Genomic DNA, 19,088 nt, shown 5'->3' on the forward strand with positions numbered 1-19,088 from the left:
GCATCTTTTAAGATATAGAACCTAATGACAAGTCAACTCAAACTTGGTCTTCTGCTAGACCTCTGAAGCCCATATTTATGTTACAGGTTGGATCGGAGGATCCTTAATTAAAAATATTCACTGTGTCAAGCAACTGTCAGTGGGCCTAGTGTTAGAGTCTTATGGGGACTAAAACTGAAGCAGATGAAAATGTCAGCAAAACAGCTAAATCTTTACTATTTTATACAGTTATATAAGTTATATAATGCAAAGAGTTATAATCAACCATTATTATCTTCTTGGTAACTTATCATTAAATACTTATATACTTGCCAGAAACTTAATGGAAGGTCATGACTCATGATATCTAAAGCTCCTCCTGTTCCCTTGTTATTTCTTGGGAGATTAATATATTCCATCCCTGATTCACCTTGGGTGTTCCCAAGACCTGTATTTTTCAAGCAGTGTTACACAGGAAAGTTTGCAGAGCACAAGATCTCTACAGCTCTGTCATTGGCCTTTTTAGTCTTTGGAGTTTTTGCTTTAAAATGTGACATTTTTGGTCATGGAAGCTCTCATTATGATCATCATAGTCAGCAACAGTGTCTAATTATATTTTTATGGTTGGGAACTTGGAATGAAGCCATGTCCTTGGAGGTGGCCTGCCCCAGGTGCCAAGCTCTTTCATCCTGTCACTGTGATAACACAGGTAAGTGTTTGTCTTTCAGTTCTTCTGTTTGTTAATCTATAGGAAGGGTATAAGGGGAGCATCTGCTAGTCACACCAATTCTTCAAGAAAACAAATAGCCAGGGGAGTCAGGTGGCCCTACAATATATACACGATGGGACATGAAAAACACAACCCTATTTCCCTTGTGTGGTTTGTACAGGACAATCCTTATTGGGCCTCATTTATCAAACCTGTGATCAAGTGATTGTCAAGTTGCAGCTTGAGAAAAAAAAATGTTTTATTAGCTCTGTGATGGCTTTTTTGCAGGATGAGCTATATTTTTTATTAGTACCATTTCTGGAAAAAAAATGTATCAATGTTTTTTTCTTTTTGGGAAGGCAGGATAAAAAAAACTTTTCAGGTATTGCTTTTAGTTTTTTATATTAGGGGTGTTTATGTAAGCCATACAATTTATATGTGCCTAATGAAGAAGAAGAAAAAAACGAAAAAATTGTATTATTTTTTTTCAGATTTTTTTTTTTAGTCCTGCTAGGGACCATACGATTGCTTCATTGCAGCATTATTGCATTGTATCATGCCAGTGTCTGTTCAACTGTTTTAGCGGGGTCTAAAAGGAGTTCAAAGATAACAAACCTGGGGACTTTCATTAGACTCCCAACTGCCATGAGAATCTGTCAGCAATCCACAGTCGAGTTGTAGGGGTGCTGTTGGTGCGACCCCCCCCCCCCCCCTTGGTGTGACCCCCCCCCTCCCTCTGTCTAACAGCTTAGATGCCAAGGTTGCTATTGAACGCAGAATCTAAAGGACTCAATAGCCAAGATCAGAGTTATCTCGGATCCAAGCTTTTGCAGCAGGATATTATCTGTATGTTACAGCCAACACCTACTGCTGATGACACAGGCGCAGGGTGGGAAGGTGTTAAGTTTCTTCTCATGTGGCAGTAGGCAGCCTGAGGATTTGACTTTGCTGCCTGTGTGTACTTGGTGCTCTGTTCAAGATTTGCTAATCTTGGAATGCATTTTAGATAAGAGAGTCATTTATTAATCTGGTCTCAAAGTGTGTTCTCAAAGAAATTATTTCAAAGCGGGCAGCACGGTGGCTCGCACTGGTTAGCACTGTTGCCTTGCAGCGCTGGGGTCCTAGGTTCGAATCCAACCAAGGACAACATCTGCATGGAGTTTGTATGTTCTCCCCTTGTTTGCATGGGTTTCCTCCGGGTACTCTAGTTTCCTCCCACACTCCAAAGACATAGTGATTGTGAGACCCATTGGGGACAGTTGGAAGCTAATGTCTGTAAAGTGCTGCGGAATTTAGTAGAGCTATATAAGTGCATACAATAAAATAAATAAATAAAGAGGAATTCCAACCAAATAAAAAACTTAATTTTGCATGATCAACAAGTTCACCCCTTACAATTTCCTTACCTAAAAATGATATTCTATTTTATTAAGTTAAGATGAAAGGGTTTGTTATGGTTAAGAAAGGTCAATCACTTAAAGGGAGATTGCAACTAGAGACATTTATGATGCATTAGCAGCATATACCCATAGGTGGGGAACCTACATTTCAGAGGTCCCCTGACCCCTATTAAAGAAACAGTCAAGCAAGCACGTTGAATTTGGTTGCAAATTTGAGGTCCCAGAATACAGTTTTCCAATAAATGGTCATCCCAGAGATGATTAATAAATGTTGTTGGTAATAATAGTCCATCATATTGAATATTGTGTCACAAATGGATCAGCCACCAGCTTCTAGGAAACGCACATGGTAGGAATCGATTGGAAAACTGGTTATTTAAAGCCACCTCTAGAGGGAGACTACTGAATACTGTTTATATATTGTATAGTAATACAGTAAAAAGATAGTCTTTAGCAAGCTCCTAAGCTCACTCTAGTGGTGGCTGCAGACAGAATGTCCACACATAGTTATTTGTGGATGTATTAGAAAAATGTTGTGAAGACTACCGTAAAGGTATATTATGAAATTAATTGGCTCCAAATTTTACAGAGTCCGCTTTAAAAATGTGAACTCCATTTTTTTTTATTTCGGGAAAAAAGAAAGATGTATCATCGTATCCGTTTCTAAACCCTGAAGTTTTTTACACTGTAAGACTTCCCAAAAAATGTCTTGCTGTTGATAAAAAATATCAGTATGTAGAGGCATATTGAAAACTGTCATCAAATCAATAAATGAGGTTGATTTTTACCGTTCACTCCATGAAAAAGAACATTTGGAGGAGTGGATAACACACTGCTACATGGATCTGAAAGATTTCAGCTTGTTTTGGGTGGCTCACTTGGTTAAAACCATGTATCGGGTGCTCAAAATCTATCTGATTCACCCAATCAGAAAGTTTAAAATCTGAAGTATAATGTATAGACGAGCACTCCTCATCAGGTCTTATGCAGAAATTAATATTTATTGGTTAAAAGATATAAAAAAAAAAAAATTATAAAAATATATATACAGTACAGACCAAAAGTTTGGACACACCTTCTCATGAAAAGAGTTTTCTTTATTTTCATGACTATAAAGGCATCAAAACTATGAATTAACACATGTGGAATTATATACATAACAAACAAGTGGGAAACAACTGAAAATATGTCATATTCTAGGTTCTTCAAAGTAGCCACCTTTTGCTTTGATTACTGCTTTGCACACTCTTGGCATTCTCTTAATGAGCTTCAAGAGGTAGTCCCCTGAAATGGTCTTCCAACAGTCTTGAAGGAGTTCCCAGAGATGCTTAGCACTTGTTGGCCCTTTTGCCTTCACTCTGCGGTCCAGCTCAACCCAAACCAAATAGCCCTTACTTTCAAAGTTTTCCCAATTTTTCGGCTGACTGACTGACCTTCATTTCTTAAAGTAATGATGGCCGCTCGTTTTTCTTTACTTAGCTGCTTTTTTCTTGCCATAATACAAATTCTAACAGTCTATTCAGTAGGACTATCAGCTGTGTATCCACCTGACTTCTCTTCAATGCCACTGATGGTCCCAACCCCATTTATAAGGCAAGAAATCCCACTTATTAAACCTGACAGGGCACACCTGTGAAATGAAAACCATTTCAGGGGACTACCTCTTGAAGCTCATCAAGAGAATGCCAAGAGTGTGCAAAGCAGTAATCAAAGCAAAAGGTGGCTACTTTGAAGAACCTAGAATATGACATATTTTCAGTTGTTTCACACTTGTTTGTTATGTATATAATTCCACATGTGTTAATTCATAGTTTTGATGCCTTCAGTGTGAATCTACAATTTTCATAGTCATGAAAATAAAGAAAACTCTTTAAATGAGAAGGTGAGTCCAAACTTTTGGTCTTTACTGTATGTATAAGGAAGATATGGTGTACAAATAAAATAGCGTATACGGTTACTTATTGGAGTTCCCACACAGACATAAATTCAATACAAACTTGATTGCATTGGTGCAATTGTGCAAAAAAGTGCATGTGCAGTAAAAGGATAAATAGTTAAAAGTTGTGAAGTAAATCGATGAGAAATAAAGGTAAAAATAAAATAAAGGTAAAAATAAAGGTAAATTATTTTAATATTTTTTATTTTTACCTTTATTTCTCATCAATTTACTTCACAACTTTTAACTATTTATCCTTTTACTGCACATGCACTTTTTTGCACAATTGTACCAATGCAATCAAGTTTGTATTGAATTTATGTCTGTGTGGGAACTCCAATAAGTAACCGTATACGCTATTTTATTTGTACACCATATCTTCCATATGCATATTTTTTTTTTTTTAAATGTAATTTTTTTTAAATATCTCCTAACCAATAAATATAAATTTCTGCATAAGACCTGATGAGGAGTGCTCGTCTATACATTATACTTCAGATTTTAAACTTATGGATCTGAAAGATACACACAAGTGGTTGAAATGGCTAATATACAGTACCTTGTAATATAACATATTAGATTTTCTTTTTCCTTTCTTAACACTTTCAGCCACTTAAACTTGGATACGTTTGACAGTTACAAAACCTTTTAATGATTTGAGGGTTTTCTGTTCGCACTTTTTAGTATTGTAACATGCTGTTGCCTTCACATTAGCCCTGCCAATATGTTGCAGCAATTCAGATGAGCAATAGAAATGTACAGCTTAAAGAGGACCTTTCACTTGTAAAAACAATGTGAACTGATTATGCTGCCATGGAGAGCGGCGCCCAGGGATCTCACTGCACTTACTATTATCCCCAGGCGCCGCTCCGTTCTCCCGTTATGCTCTCCGGTACCTTTGCTCTGTAAGTTATAGTAGGCGGTGTCTTCCCTTGTCCTGTGGGCGTCTCCTTCTCCTAGGGTGCAGCGCTGGCCAATCGCAGCGCACAGCTCACAGCCTGGGAGGTTTTTTTCTCTCAGGCTGTGAGCTGTGCGCCGCGATTGGCCAGCGCTGCAGCCTAGGAGAAGGAGACGCCCACAGGACAAGGGAAGACCCGCCTACTATAACTTACTGAGCGAAGATACAGGAGGACATAACGGGAGAACGGAGCGGCGCCCGGGGATAATAGTAAGTGCAGTGAGATCCCTGGGCGCCGCTCTCCATGGCAGCATACTTAGTTCACAATGTTTTTACAAGTTAAAGGTCCTCTTTAAAGAGTAACTTTCCATAATTCCGTCGTTCAAACGAAGATAAGAAACTTTATATACTTCGGCCTCAACAATGAAATTGCCACACCAAGAAGGACAAAAGGTCATGAATAAGGATCTGAATTTGTTGATCTGAAACGCGTAGACCTGGTGTACATGTCCGGATTTTAGCACGTTTTTTCATTAAAGCATTTATATGGTCGTCTGGAAGCTGGATTTCCCTTTTTTCTTATAAGAAGGACAAAAGGTAAGGTTATGCGAATCGAGGAAGTAGCAGGTGTTGCCGAGATCTACATTTCAAGCACCTACTGTAGCTCCAATCTGTGGCATGAGGGAGAGATATAAACGCCAGATTGATAGCAATTTTTTTAGCCACATGAAACGACAAAAATACGATGATTGCTCAATGCCTCCTGTTTGTTGATCCCAGTTATTGCAACTTGTCAGAAACGAAGAGGGCTAAAATCCTTGAACTGTGATACCTTGGTTTATCACTCAGGCAGATCACTACATGCCTAGTCTGAGATATTAGCACCGTTCTATGTTGTTTGCACTGGTGGTTGGGAGAACAACAACGAACTGCAATGACAGTCAAGAGTTGTATAGAAGGGTGTCACGGTCATGGACGTTCCCGCGACAGGTGGCAGGAGATCGGTGAGACTGGCAACACATGGTTTGATCTGACATGTTTTCTGTTTGTATCAAATGACGTCTGTGTTGTTTCTGGTGCTTGCCACACCTTCTTTCCCCAGGTGTGGCTATTATGGTCATTTAACCTTCTCTATTTATTGATGTTTCTCCCACTATGCTATGCGGTTTAACGCTTCAGTTTGAGTTGTGAATAGCTGGTGTGTGGATCTCGACTGAGCTCCTGGTGCGGCCATAGGCACTTGAAGTTAAGTGTTTTTTCTTTCCCTTTTGTATTTTGTTTGGGTTATTTTGTGTGTTGCATTTCCCTGTCATTTGTATTAAGGCCCGAGGAAGACTCCTGTTCGTCCTTCCTTTTGGAGGAACAGGTTGTCTCAGTCCTGACATTAGTACCAGGGTCCTATAGGGTGAGTTAGGACATTAGGTATTCCTGTGTATGAACTCACCTACCTCTGGGGTCTGTTCATACTGGTAGTTAGTCAGGACTTTGATTAGGGTTTTACTAGGTGTCCATCTTCTTTCCCTAGTTTCCAGGCCTTATTCCCTCACCTCTCTACCTCCTATGTTTGGTGTGGTGTTTCCCTCCCACACCCGAACGTGACAAAGGGAGCCTTTGCACAGATGGATCTGAATAGAAGACAGGCCTGTATTGATCCATTCGGTACTGCAAGTTAAACTGGATGTCATATATCAAGCCTAGGACGGCAAACAGTGTCTACACAAACCATCAGAAGGTGTTTGCACAACTTTGGGCTACAAGCCAGACATTTTTATCATTTGCATATTTTAAACATGTCTATCGATCCGGTGATTTCCATAATTCCACAACTTTTCCTTCTTGGTGTTGCAATTTCAATGTTGAGAAGCGTACTATATCTTATTAGAGAAACATGTATCTTTATCGGGCTTCTTCCCTCCTGACTATTGAGTTCTTCTCTGAGGTTTCAATTAACTTAGGTATCCGGTCTTTAGCCTGTATTACATCAGGGGTCTGGTCTGGAGTCCGATTTAATTTTGCAATGTTGCCAGCTTAGTTGTCAGGAGAAATTGCCATGGTGGTGTGGGCAAGATAAAAAACACAAGGAAAGTGAAGGATTCCAATCAGAGTTGATGTTGCCTGTGAGTTACTGGATGTAACTTTATTGTATTTTATACTGTATATGGCTACTTTCACACCTGCGTTCGGGTATCCGCTCGTGAGCTCCGTTTGAAGGGGCTCACAAGCGGCCCCGAACGCAGCCGTCCAGCCCTAATGCAATCTCAGTGGAGGCGGATCCACTGAGAATGCATCCGCCTGCCAGCGTTCAGCCTCCGCTCAGTGAGCGGACACCCACGCTGCTTGCAGCGTTCGGGTGTCCGCCTGGCCGTGCGGAGGCAAGCAAATCCGTCTAGACTTACAATGTAAGTCAATGGGGACGGATCCGTTTGAAGATGACACTATATGGCTCAATCTTCAAACGGATCCGCCCCCATTGACTTTCAATGTAAAGTCTGGACGGATCCGTTCAGGCTACTTTCACACTTAGAAATTTATAATGCAGACGGATCCGTTCTGAACGGATGCAAACGTCTGCATTATAGGAGCGGATCCGTCTGAGCAGACATCAGACGGACCCGCTCCGAACGCTAGTGTGAAAGTAGCCTATGACTGCAAGTGACCTGTGTTGTATTCAAGTACTGTAAGATAGTTTTGAATTGATTCAAGGTTGAAGGGGGGATCAATTTGTTTAATCTGTTTAGGGCTCCAAATCATGTACCTGTATCATATAATATGGGATATATTTTATAATCATGAATTTTACATTTGTATATGCACTGTAAATTGATTTTTGTCACACAATAAATTGATAATTGATTTATATTGACCACCCTTTTTATATGCTCTGTGTACCCACTGTTTGTATCACTGCTTGAGAAAGTTTCCAGTGTTTGGACCGAAACGCTGAGATTGGTGAATAAATATACACTTTTCTATATAAGGAAGTGCCGTGGATCTCTTTGAGATAGATAGATAGATAGATAGATAGATAGATAGATAGATAGATAGAAGAGCGAGATAGATGGGAGAGAGAGTTGGTAGTTAAATGGATGGGTATGAACTGTATATTATAATTTGCCCAGCAGATGGCATTGTAATAATGTAGTTATTTAAGTGTCGTGCTAACAGGCTGTATGTTTTAGTTTTAATAAATTACACATTTAATAGGTTTCTCTCTGTACTTCATCAAATACTCACTTACTTTTGGAGTAGTTTATTAATGATTGCCGCAAATTAAGCGCATCTGGTTAGAGTGAAGGTCATGTCAGCAGTGTGATAAAATAGGAAGAAACCACGGCACTCGTTTTTCAGATAATCAGAGATAATTCATTTATTGTCCATCCCAGAATTGGATCTTTTGAATAATGGCCAACGTTTCGGTCCACTAGGACCTTGTTCACGGCCTTAGTGCAGTGTGATAAAAACCTTGCCTTGTGCTTTATAAATGAATATACAGGGTGAAAATGTTTTATAATAAGTTATGTTTGGGCTCTGTTTAAAGTGTGAACATATAGACTATGGTGTTGCGTTTAAGCAGAAAAAAGGGGAAAAATGAACTTGTGTTACAATATTCTGAAGCCAGTCTTATGTTTTTTTGCTCTTTATATATTGTTTAGTGGAATTCTGTAAGGTTCTTTCAATAAATTCAACTGTGGCACTGGGGATTGGGAGATGGACTGTGATTTGGTTATAAGTGAATGGGGTTGTAAAAGGAATGTGAGGTTGACTCCAGATAAGGGGAAGGTCTTTGATTTGCTTCTTGTCCTTCCTAACTGTACACTATAAAATGACATTCAGTCGATTTAACAAATGCATTCCTTATAATTGTGCCTTTCTCAGCTCCCTTGATGCTGATTCATAAATATTGATTTTCCATCCTGGAGTTGGATAAAGCCGCCATGGCCTCCACTTCTGATATCTCTTAGAAAAGGATTTCAAAGGTTTTCTGAGAGCTGCTCCTAAAATCACTTATTATTGTGCAAGAAGGACTCTTGGCCTTAGTGTCAAATAGAGCCTTCCCTTTATTTCTGAGGCGCAGGGCGTCTCTTATTCATCCCTTGTGCTAATTTACTTTGACAGATGAATAGGACAGGTTGGGTTTTCACAAAGCAACAGTCATGTAGGTCACGCTAGAGCAATGCATTATGGGAAGACGGGCCCTGTGTCTCCAAGACACTAAAATAAAGTAATATTGAATGAAGTCATTTCATGGTTAGTCATTGTGAAGAAAAAATGCTCTAAAAAGGATCAGGATATTGGTCCTCAATCACATCAATGTATTTGGCTTTTGTCTGGTATTGCAGCTCAGCTTCACTTTGATGACTAGGGTTGAACTGTAATACCGGAGACAGTCCATGGACCAGGATGACACTGCTTCTTGGGGGGAAAAGACAGCAGAGCCTTTTTTTGAAAGACTAGCTTTAGTTACAATGTAGGCAGATTCCTTCAGTGGAATAAACCTGGAGGAGTAAGTGGCACCAATATCAAGTCTGCCGTGCCTGTAATGTATATTGCTGAGTTAAATTTGCCATATTTGTGTACCTAATAGCATTGTATGGACAATTAATGGTTAAATCCTTGACTCATCCTGTTAGGTTACCAGGAGATGGACCTGGGTCTGCCCCTGGTTAGAGAGTCTGTTCTTAGCTGTGCTACAGTGAGGACGTATATGTGCCAGTTCTTAAGATCTAGGCCCAAGCTCAGAGAACCTTCATCGCCAGGACTTCTACAGCCAAATATGCTACATTACCATTGAAACTGATCCAGAGAGAAAGAAATCAGAAGGTCCAAAATCTGCAAGGCAGTGCATTGGACTCAGTTAGCAAGATATTATGCACAGATATGACAGAGAGACCTTAAAGGTGTTCTACAGTTTGTTTTAACTGATGATCTATCCTCTGCATAGATCATCAGCTTCTGATCGGCGGGGGTCCGACACCCAGGACCCCTGCCGATCAACTATTTGAGAAGGCAGCGGCGAGCCAGCAGCGCCACGGCCTTCTCACTGTTTACCGCAGGCCCAGTGACGTCACGACTAGTATCACTGGCCTGGGCGGGGCTAAGCTCTGTTCACTTGAATGGAGCTTAGCCCCGCCCAGGCCAGTTAATACAAGTCGTGACGTCACTGGGCCTGCGGTAAACAGTGAGAAGGCCGAGGCACTGCTGGAGCGCCGCTGCCTTCTCAAACAGCTGATCGGCGGGGGTCCCGGGTGTCGGACCCCCGCCAATCAGAAGCTGATGATCTATCCAGAGGATAGATCATCAGTTAAAACAAACTGTAGAACCCCTTTAATGCTGCGTGAGGGAACACTGCTAATGCACCTTTTCACAGCTGTATCTTAAATCGGCTCCCCTTAGCCTGGGAACTGCAGAAACATTTCACAAGAACCTCATTGCCAGCCTATGGTTCTGTTGGGGGATTTTAGAGAGACAAGGAGATAGAGTACTACAACCTCCATCATTGCTGCTGTCCATACACTGCTATTGGGAAAGGATTTCACTGCATTACATGCATTGCAATTGTGCCTTGTTATTGTAAGGTGTACTACTACTCCTAGACTGCACTTTTGTAAAGTGAGACTTCTTTATTAATACCAACTGGCCTGACTTCACCTTCGCTCGCTATTGCACCTGACCCCTGCCTTGCAAAAAGAGCAACACCTAACATCTAGGGCACCCCAACTACCACCAGGGTGTGCCTGAAGGCAAGAAACTGTGTGCCCTCCAGTCACTGCATGGCACCAAGGAGCACCAAAGGGGGAGATTGCCATTATGAACTGTGAGCACTACTATGGCCAGCATAGCCACTGACAATCCCATTCACCTCTTCGCCTCCCCTCCGGGTCACTGTACTTGTAGGTGGTAGAAAATTCACCCAGGTAATGGCCAAACATCTTGGGCTTCATTTCAGCTATGTTGAAGGATTTTCCTTGCATTTCTGGTCCCATGATCAAGTCTCCCAGATGAGTCTTTATGACCTCTGGTTTCTCGATGGGAAGATCTTCCTCCTTAGCCCTGCGCAGATGCTTCAGAGGAGAGTTCCATTTGACCCCTGTTCAGATTCTTGAGTTGACAGGCAGAGTACAGCTGCATGATCTGCTGATAGGACATACAAGCAGCTGGTCCAAGTCCACACCTCTGTATGTGAATTTCCTGCAGGTCCTTTTCCTCTTCTGTTCTGCATTTGCCATCTTGTCCAGGAGCAGGGGAGGAAAAAATAAAATAAAATTAGACCCCGTTTTTTAATGTCCTACACTTTCCCATTTATTCTTCTGCTGGATACCAGAGGCAGGAACCGCACGTATAAGGCATATCCTATGCATTATTGTTTGAGATGGGAAAACTTCAGGAAGAAATACTTGATTTCCTCTGCTCCGTCCTCCGCTTCTGATATTTCTACCAGGTTTTGTCAATTCTGGCATCCTTGACCGTGACTGGTCGTCAATAGAGATGAGCGAATCGCATCCCACGAAGTGGAATTCGATCCGAATTTCAGGATAAATTCGATTCGCCTCAAAGCTGAATTTCCTCGTGCTTCGTGTCAGCGAATCGATTTAACCTGAAATAGTGTTAAAAACAAAAAATAAATCATACTTACTTCCTCCATTTACTCGCGACGGGCCTGCCAGCCTCCATCTTGATTGAAGATCTCGGCCGAAATCCCGGCGTGATGACGTAATCTCGCGCTGCGCAAGATTTCGCTCCAGATCTTCAAGCAAGATGGAGGCGGCCGGCCCGTCGCGAGCAAATGGAGGCGTTAAGTTTGATAAAGAAAATAATTTTATGTTAATTTCACACTGTTTTTACACTCAGATGCCGCAATCATGTATGAATGCGGCATCTGAGGGGTACAATGACGGAGGGCGGCGCTATCGCTGCTTTCTGTCATTGCATCTGCTACTTAAAAAAAAAAAAAAAGGCGCTTTGTGACGAACTTATTTGTCACAAAGCAAATTTCTTTGTAAAATTCGGCGACTCAGCCGAATTGAACTTTTCATAAAGTCGCTCATCTATAGTCGTCACGATCACTATAGAAGAACCACTAAAAATGCATCTTTAAAAGATTGTTGCCCAGCACAGAAATGATGCAGCGTCTGAAGGGTTAAAGGGAAGCAAAGTTTAGTTACCGCTCATAGCAGCATGCACTATAGGGTACTGGAACAGTTCAGACTTGCTCAGATCCTTATTTTGGTTTGTTGGAAAAGGAAACTGTTAAGGGCTATGAAACTGCGGTGAGAGTGGCCATTTTTCAACAGTACTGCTCAGATGAATTGTACTCTGAATAGCAGTTTGGCCCTCAGTAGAAGGACGTTGACATGCATGGGCGTACTCCACTCGCTGTAGAAAGTGAAAGGTCAATCTCTGTTGTGTGTCTATGGCAAAGAACAGGAAAGGGTCATACACGTTGGGTACTGATAGGAAGATCTGACCCAAGTGTTTAGCAAGAGCAAATGTCAGCAAGAACAACCATAGAAAACCAGGCATACTGCCTGGGAGGGTTGATCATGTTGAGGCAAAGACCCCTCTCTTGCAGCAATCCAATGTGTTGTCTTTGAGAAATTCATACTTTTATGATATTGAGGTGCTCAGGGCACTGAGTGGCGGGCCTAGCCCCGCAGTGCACTGTTTCACCTCTGCGTTTCACTCTTTGCCACTCCCTCCCCCCCCCCCCACCGATGGACACAGCTTGCCTGGGATTGACTGTTCGATGCCTGGCCCAACAATCTTGCGCATGTGCTGGCAAGAGTGCAGTTGGCATATGCGCTATCCCCGCTTTGAGATCCAAACTGCGCATCTTTTTGTAGAACTCTATTTTGTGTTGTTCCTCTGTTATTCCACCTGAAAAAGTGTGAATAAATGGAAAATGGAGTTTAACCTTTCACCTTGTCAATGTTCATTCAGTGCAATGACATTTGTTTGGTGACCCAGATTGGGGAAAACAGTAGGTGACAACCTCTGCAGGAACGGCAATGGCTACCATTTTTGGTAACTGTAGATTGGTCTGTAACTGAGGCAGCATTGTTTCTTAAAGGGTTTTAAGGAATAAAATAAAGGCTCTTTTTTCCCCAGAAACAGTGCCACTCTTGTCTGTGGGTTGTCACTGGTATTGCAGTATTTAATTGAACGAGACTAAGCTGCAATACCAGACACAACCAAAGGACAAGAGTGGCGCTGTTTCTGGAAATAAAACAGACCCTTTTTATTTTAATCCAGTAGAATCTGTCAATGCCAGGAATACAGTTGTAACACAGGACACTGAAGAATGGACAGGCAGTCTCCACTCAGCAGTGACACACACTGTTTCACATCATCATAGTTTACCCTCTTTACTCTCCTGCCCCTGACATAACTGAAGGCTTTTGTGGTGCATTGACTGGCTAATGGGTTAAACATAAATACATTAGGATTAAGAATTACTCTCCATTGTTGCAGACATGTGCTGTAGCTGAGTCTTTCTTCAGCTTTGAAAACAAAAAGTCCTTTTCACAAAGACGAGGGAACCTTGCCTACAAGAAAGAAGTTGACATTTTCCAGCTCTGAGAAATTTCCTGTCATTTAGATAAATGAAGAAATAGGACACAGTTTCCACGAGAGTTCAGATCTGCTCTTATCCTCTGGAGAATGTACAGATTAAAATGTATTTTTGTCAATTTTTGTAAACATGTTTTTGTTAAATTTAAGATAAAAAATAAATAGTGAAGTATAAAATGTTATCAAAAATTATAATTACTAATTTAAGGGAAATTTGGGGCAAAAACTGAAATAAATTAGGCTCCATATTTGCAGCCCTGGAATATGCAAATGTCTGGGTTTGCGGTTAGAAAAATTTACGGCATCTCAGAGAGAAGGTTCATCTAGGGCCCATAGATAACACAAGATCCACCATTCCCAATAGGTGATATCACAGCTTATCTACTCCCTCCTGACCTCTGCACAGGTCACAGAACATGCCTAGAAAACTCTGCCATAGAGTCTTATCCTGCCCATTGTGTCTCTCAAAGATATATAGAAAATTAAAAAAAATCACCAAAAATTCGAAAACGTATATCTTTAACACAAAAGCTTGAATAAGTCATTTTCTGATGACACATTCCCTTTAATATGAAGTATGCACCGTCCATGCATAGCAAGGAAGCAGGGAAGGTAAGGGGGGCTTTGAACAATCCAAAACAACACGTCTGAGGAACCGTTTCCTTCGTGTTTTGAAATACTCTTGCAAGTTTCCTGTGGTTGCAAATTGTTCACAGCTTTACAAAATATACAGCATTTCCTATACAGCTGCCCTAATATTAACGCTGGTAGTGACCCCGGCTCTATCTAGACATATGGCTCTAAAGAAGGATTTTTGGTGGACTGGTGGGAGAATTTTGGCAGAAATGTAGAGACATCCGGAGAGGAGCTACTCATGGGGGGTTGTGAGTATGGCTGTTTGTTTTTTTTTTTTCTGTTCTTAATAATACAAATATCAGAGGTGGAACATTTGTAAGTCTGTATCTAAATCCTTTATCTACTATGTGCCATGTATAATACTGGTGTCTTCATATGTGGCAGAGGGGCCCCGGTGAGACCTCCTACAGCTACAACCTGCCTATAACCCCATAATTGGAGTAACACCCACCCACCAGTTCCTCTTTAGTTGTGTACTTCATTTTTCTTGCCCCCGCTAAACTCTGTGGTTTGGCCGTAATGAGTTGAATATGTGCAGCCTCCATTGTTTCTCACAATTAGGCTGTTATTCTATTATTATGATATTATTGCTGTTTTTAGGCTGCTTATGGTTTTGCTCTGGTTTTTGGCTTTTAGGTTTATAGTAAGTCATCTGATGGTTTATTTTATGGTGATCTGTTGGCTTAGGGAGTGCAATACTTTCAGTTATTGAAAAGTGCTTTTAGACATTTTGTTTGGAAAACTATAATGTAAAAGATGTTTTTACTGGTTGGGTGCCCTTATAGTAAGGTACTGTATCCTTAAAGGGAAATTTTAGCCATAGATGTGTATGATGTGTCTGTAGGATATGTCTGACTTAGGTTGGAGCACTACTATACAGGTATCCCATACATCTGCTATGAATCAGGTTGGCATCATACTTCTTCCACATGGTTGGTATGGCCACTTATGGTTTTATATAGATTGGGGCCTGGGCAGCAAACAAAGTAACTTGCCATTTTTATTTTTTCTTATACTTTTAGACCACATAATGATGTTGTACCCACCATATAACGCCAAGATAACAGTGGCATATACAGCCCACAATAACCACGATATCGTGTTCAAATAATGTGCAGTTTCCAAATAATATTGTCTACTAATACAAAGTAGAGCTCACCTAATTCTACCTTGTGGTTCCCTCATACTCTAATACTATAATACCATATAGTGCTAAATTATACCAGGTAGTCTTCATTTTCCTCTCAGGTTCCTGTCTTCAGCCTAATTTTCAGAGACAGTCTCTGCAAATCATGGCCTGAAAATGGGCAGTCCTGCTCGGTTTGGGAGTGTACCTGGGGTGGGGGGGTCAACTTGTCCCTACTTTGCCAACTGCAGTGTTGGTAAGTATGAAATTGGTTGCCACCAAACTTTCCTGTAACGGTTTGCCAGAAATGGTGGTCTTTTTTATTATTTTATTTCTCCTTATATCGTAAGCTGTATATGATAACATTACCTTGGCCCTATAGGGCAGTATTTGTCCCATAGGAAATGTGCTCACGTGAAGCTGTAAAATGTTTTATCATGAGATCTGCTTCATATCTTTACTTGGAAATGTCTCTGCTGTTTCTCCAGCTCATTTGCAGAATAGTCCGTTGTATAAACCATCAGGGACTTAGATTTATACAGACTGTAAATGCTGGAACATAAAAGTGTGATCCCAGATTACAATCACTGGTAACTGGACAAAAAGCCATATTTGGTGCTAGACTCTCTATAGCTTCTCAGGCAAGGAGGCCATTACACCTTATCAGGGGGGTCAGGGGTACATTCTATATGCTCACTGCACATTCTGTAAGTTGTATTTCAAAATATCTTGTAATATAAATTCTAATGGTCCACAATTTCAGATACCCAACTAATATATTCGCAATTACTGATTATCAGGAAAATGTCCAGTGGTCCAGCATCCATTGCTAAACATGAAATAAAAGTTCTAAGATGAGCTACTAATATCATTGTATGTAAATGTTCATAGAGGTTCTCAGAGATGTCACAAAGTAGTGGTCATTGGGGTAAGAGTTTGTCCATACCAGTCGTCTCCAATCTTTGGCTGCTGTGAAACGACAACCCTCAGCATGCTGTTTTGTATCAACTGGAAGGCCATAGGTTGGAGACCATGGGTCTAAACAAGAGGCATACATTGGAGCTTTTGGGCCTCTACCAAGTGTCTGTGAATAATACTGATGCCTTATTGTGTTTCAGAGAGGCCTTTGAGGCCATCGGACACCAGGGCCCAGGTGCCACCACTACCACAGCAACCCCTATAGGTACAACCCTAAGCAATCATTCTATTGAAGACTATTACAGCAAGAAATGGCTAATAACAGGGAATAATACAGTGTATTGCACAGTAGATGGAGAGAAGATAGACTCAAAATTTTAGTGCCCCTTGAACCTGTAATCAATTTTTTGCTGACCTCACTGAGGGCAGCATAAATTAGTGACAGAAATGTTGATTTCAGCGGTGTGTCACTCATGAGCTAAAAGTAAGTGGTTGCTGAGAACCAGCATCGTAATCATTGCAGCCCAGGCCTTGAAAAGAGTCAAATCTACCTGAGAAGAGTCCTGGTTATTCCTAATCTCCTGCTCTCTCACCCATCTGCTGATGATTGGCAGGTAGAAGACTGTCAATCATCAGCAGGTGGGCAGGAGAGCAGGAATTTAATAATAACCATGACTCTTCTCAGGTGGCCGTGACTCTTTTCCAAGCCCAGTCTGCAATGATTGCGATGTTGGTTCTTGGCAACCACTTACTTTTAAATGACAAACCGCTGAAATCAACTCACCTGTCTCTACTTTATACTGCCGTTAGTATGGGCAGCATAAACATGATGACAGGTTTCCTTTAATGAGTAAGTATAATGCACAGAAATGCCACACACAGATCATTGATTTGAATGTTTTACCCTGTAATGCTTCATGTCTCCTGTGGGGGCACTGTAGGGGAACTAAACACTTATAACCAGGTTCCCTCAAAAATAACAGCTGATGACTTGGAGTTCTAGCAGTAGGGAAATCTTTGATCATCCTGCAATGTTGGTGGACATAGATACAGTTGAAATGGAAACATGTGACAACCTATCCCAGGCAGCAGATGGAATCTGGAACTGTCCTGCTAGATAAGGGATGGCTGGGATATATGTATATGTGGCTATGGGAAAGGCGTGGCATTAGGGGGTTCTGTTACGATTGCAACCCCCATTAAAATGACCATGCAATCAAGGTCTATATATATACAGTGTGTGTGTGTGTATATATGTGTGTGTGTGTGTGTGTATGTGTGTATATATATATATATATATATATATATATATATATTAGTGATCCCTCAAGATACAATATTTTCACCATACAATGGTCTTTTCTGACCCATCGTAAGTTGAAACCAGACTCAACATACAATGTCTCAGACTCAGATCCAACCAATGAGGCCACTTCTCTGGTTAAATAGCTGTATTAGCTGCTAGTAAGCAGCTATTCCTGAATGTTATGTGTAAGGACTTGTTTAATCTGTCTTAGTTATCTGCTTATTTTTCTTAAATCTTCATTTTCTCTTATCTTGAATGACACTTTTGGGCTTTGGAACAGATTACTCAAATTACAATGGCTTCAACATACAATGGTTGTCCTGGAACCAATTAATATTGTAACTTGAGGGACCACTGTGTGTGTGTGTGTGTGTGTGTGTGTGTGTGTGTGTGTGTGTATATGTATGTGTATATGTATATGTATATGTATATATATATATATATATATATATATATATATCCAAAAACGAGGCAGCACTCCAAAATAAAGTGAAGATAGTGGACCCTTTATTGACCCCTCTGCAATAAAGGGTCCACTATCTTCACCTTATTTTGGAGTGGTGCCTCGTTTTTGGATATATATAGTCTTGTATTGATGTCACGAGGGTGTCAAGAGCCACGCCTGACTCCGTTATACCCGGGGTCAGGAAGTCGCAGCGGGTGGCTGCGCGCTCTATGTATAAAGATAGTGCTGTTTCTTAATGGTAGCTTTCTGGGTTTGCCTTGCAATCCTTTTTGGCTCACTCAGGGATCCGTAGCTCCTTCTCCTCAGCTGTTTCTTGTCCAGCACTCCCAACCTCCTTATATTCCCATCTCTCACTTCTCTGGTTGCCAGATATAGAGCTTCCTGCCTGGACTTCTATACTGACCCACTGGAGCTGTGTAGCTGCGTTCTCTGGTTGTTGTTCCAGAACGTTACCCTCCGGATCCCTGTTGGGCTTTTGTTGTCTGCTGTTGTCGCCCACCTGGGATTATGTGTTTGTCTGTTTTGTCTGTCCTCTCCTTGGTGTTTTCCTTTATTGTCAGTGGTGCGGACTAGTGATCCCACCGCCCTGTTCACTACGTAGGGCTCATCTTAGGGAAAGCCAGGGTTTAGGCACGTGATCGGCGTACGGGTGAGGAACCCGTCTAGGGACGTCAGGGCAGTCAGGTGCCAGCCGCAAGGTGAGTCAGGGGTCACCACCTTTCCCTCTCCCTTGGACAGGGCCTTCCCTTTTCCCTCCCCTTGCGTCACGTATGTGATCGGCACGCCGGTCATGACAATTGACTGCTGAGCCTGCGGTTTTGAGGATTTTGCACCCGTGGTCTATTGGACTAGTGCTGCTGTTTGATTTTTTTGTTTTAGATTTTTTTGTTTTATATATCTACACATTTTTTTTAAACATGAAGCAACTTGAACTGGATTCTGCTATGCAGAGATCCTTTTTACAAGGTTCATAAGGTAATTGTATAGCAACAGCCTGTAAATTCATCATACTGACACATTATAGAAGAGACGGTCACATTTCCAGCCACCTAATTCATCTGTAATTAGATTTTTTTTAGACCGTTAATAACATGTCATATTGCACAGTATGAGATTATTAGACTATGGCAACAGCTGAAACATGAC

At 41.2% G+C, this 19,088-nt stretch overlaps 1 protein-coding gene and 1 pseudogene across 3 annotated transcripts in view; one reads left to right on the forward strand and one right to left on the reverse strand.

The window, feature by feature from the left end:
- The window catches only part of FGD4 (FYVE, RhoGEF and PH domain containing 4), a 134,348-nt gene that overhangs the window by 25,950 nt on the left and 89,310 nt on the right, over window positions 1-19,088 (forward strand). The window contains exon 1 of one of the 3 annotated variants that reach the window (XM_040438998.1): window positions 442-688. The exons of 1 other annotated variant lie outside the window; for it this stretch is intronic. In XM_040438998.1, the coding sequence (XP_040294932.1) occupies window positions 625-688 (64 nt within the window). In that variant the 5' untranslated portion in view covers window positions 442-624. Of the gene's footprint in view, window positions 1-441; window positions 689-14,248; window positions 14,375-19,088 lie in introns of those variants that run through there. One more of the 3 variants, XM_040439013.1, reaches the window with a different exon arrangement.
- Window positions 8,711-11,149, reverse strand: LOC121006111 (annotated as a pseudogene).

Source organism: Bufo bufo, chromosome 1 (genome assembly GCF_905171765.1).
Source record: "Bufo bufo chromosome 1, aBufBuf1.1, whole genome shotgun sequence".
Taxonomy (NCBI): Eukaryota; Metazoa; Chordata; class Amphibia; order Anura; family Bufonidae; genus Bufo; species Bufo bufo.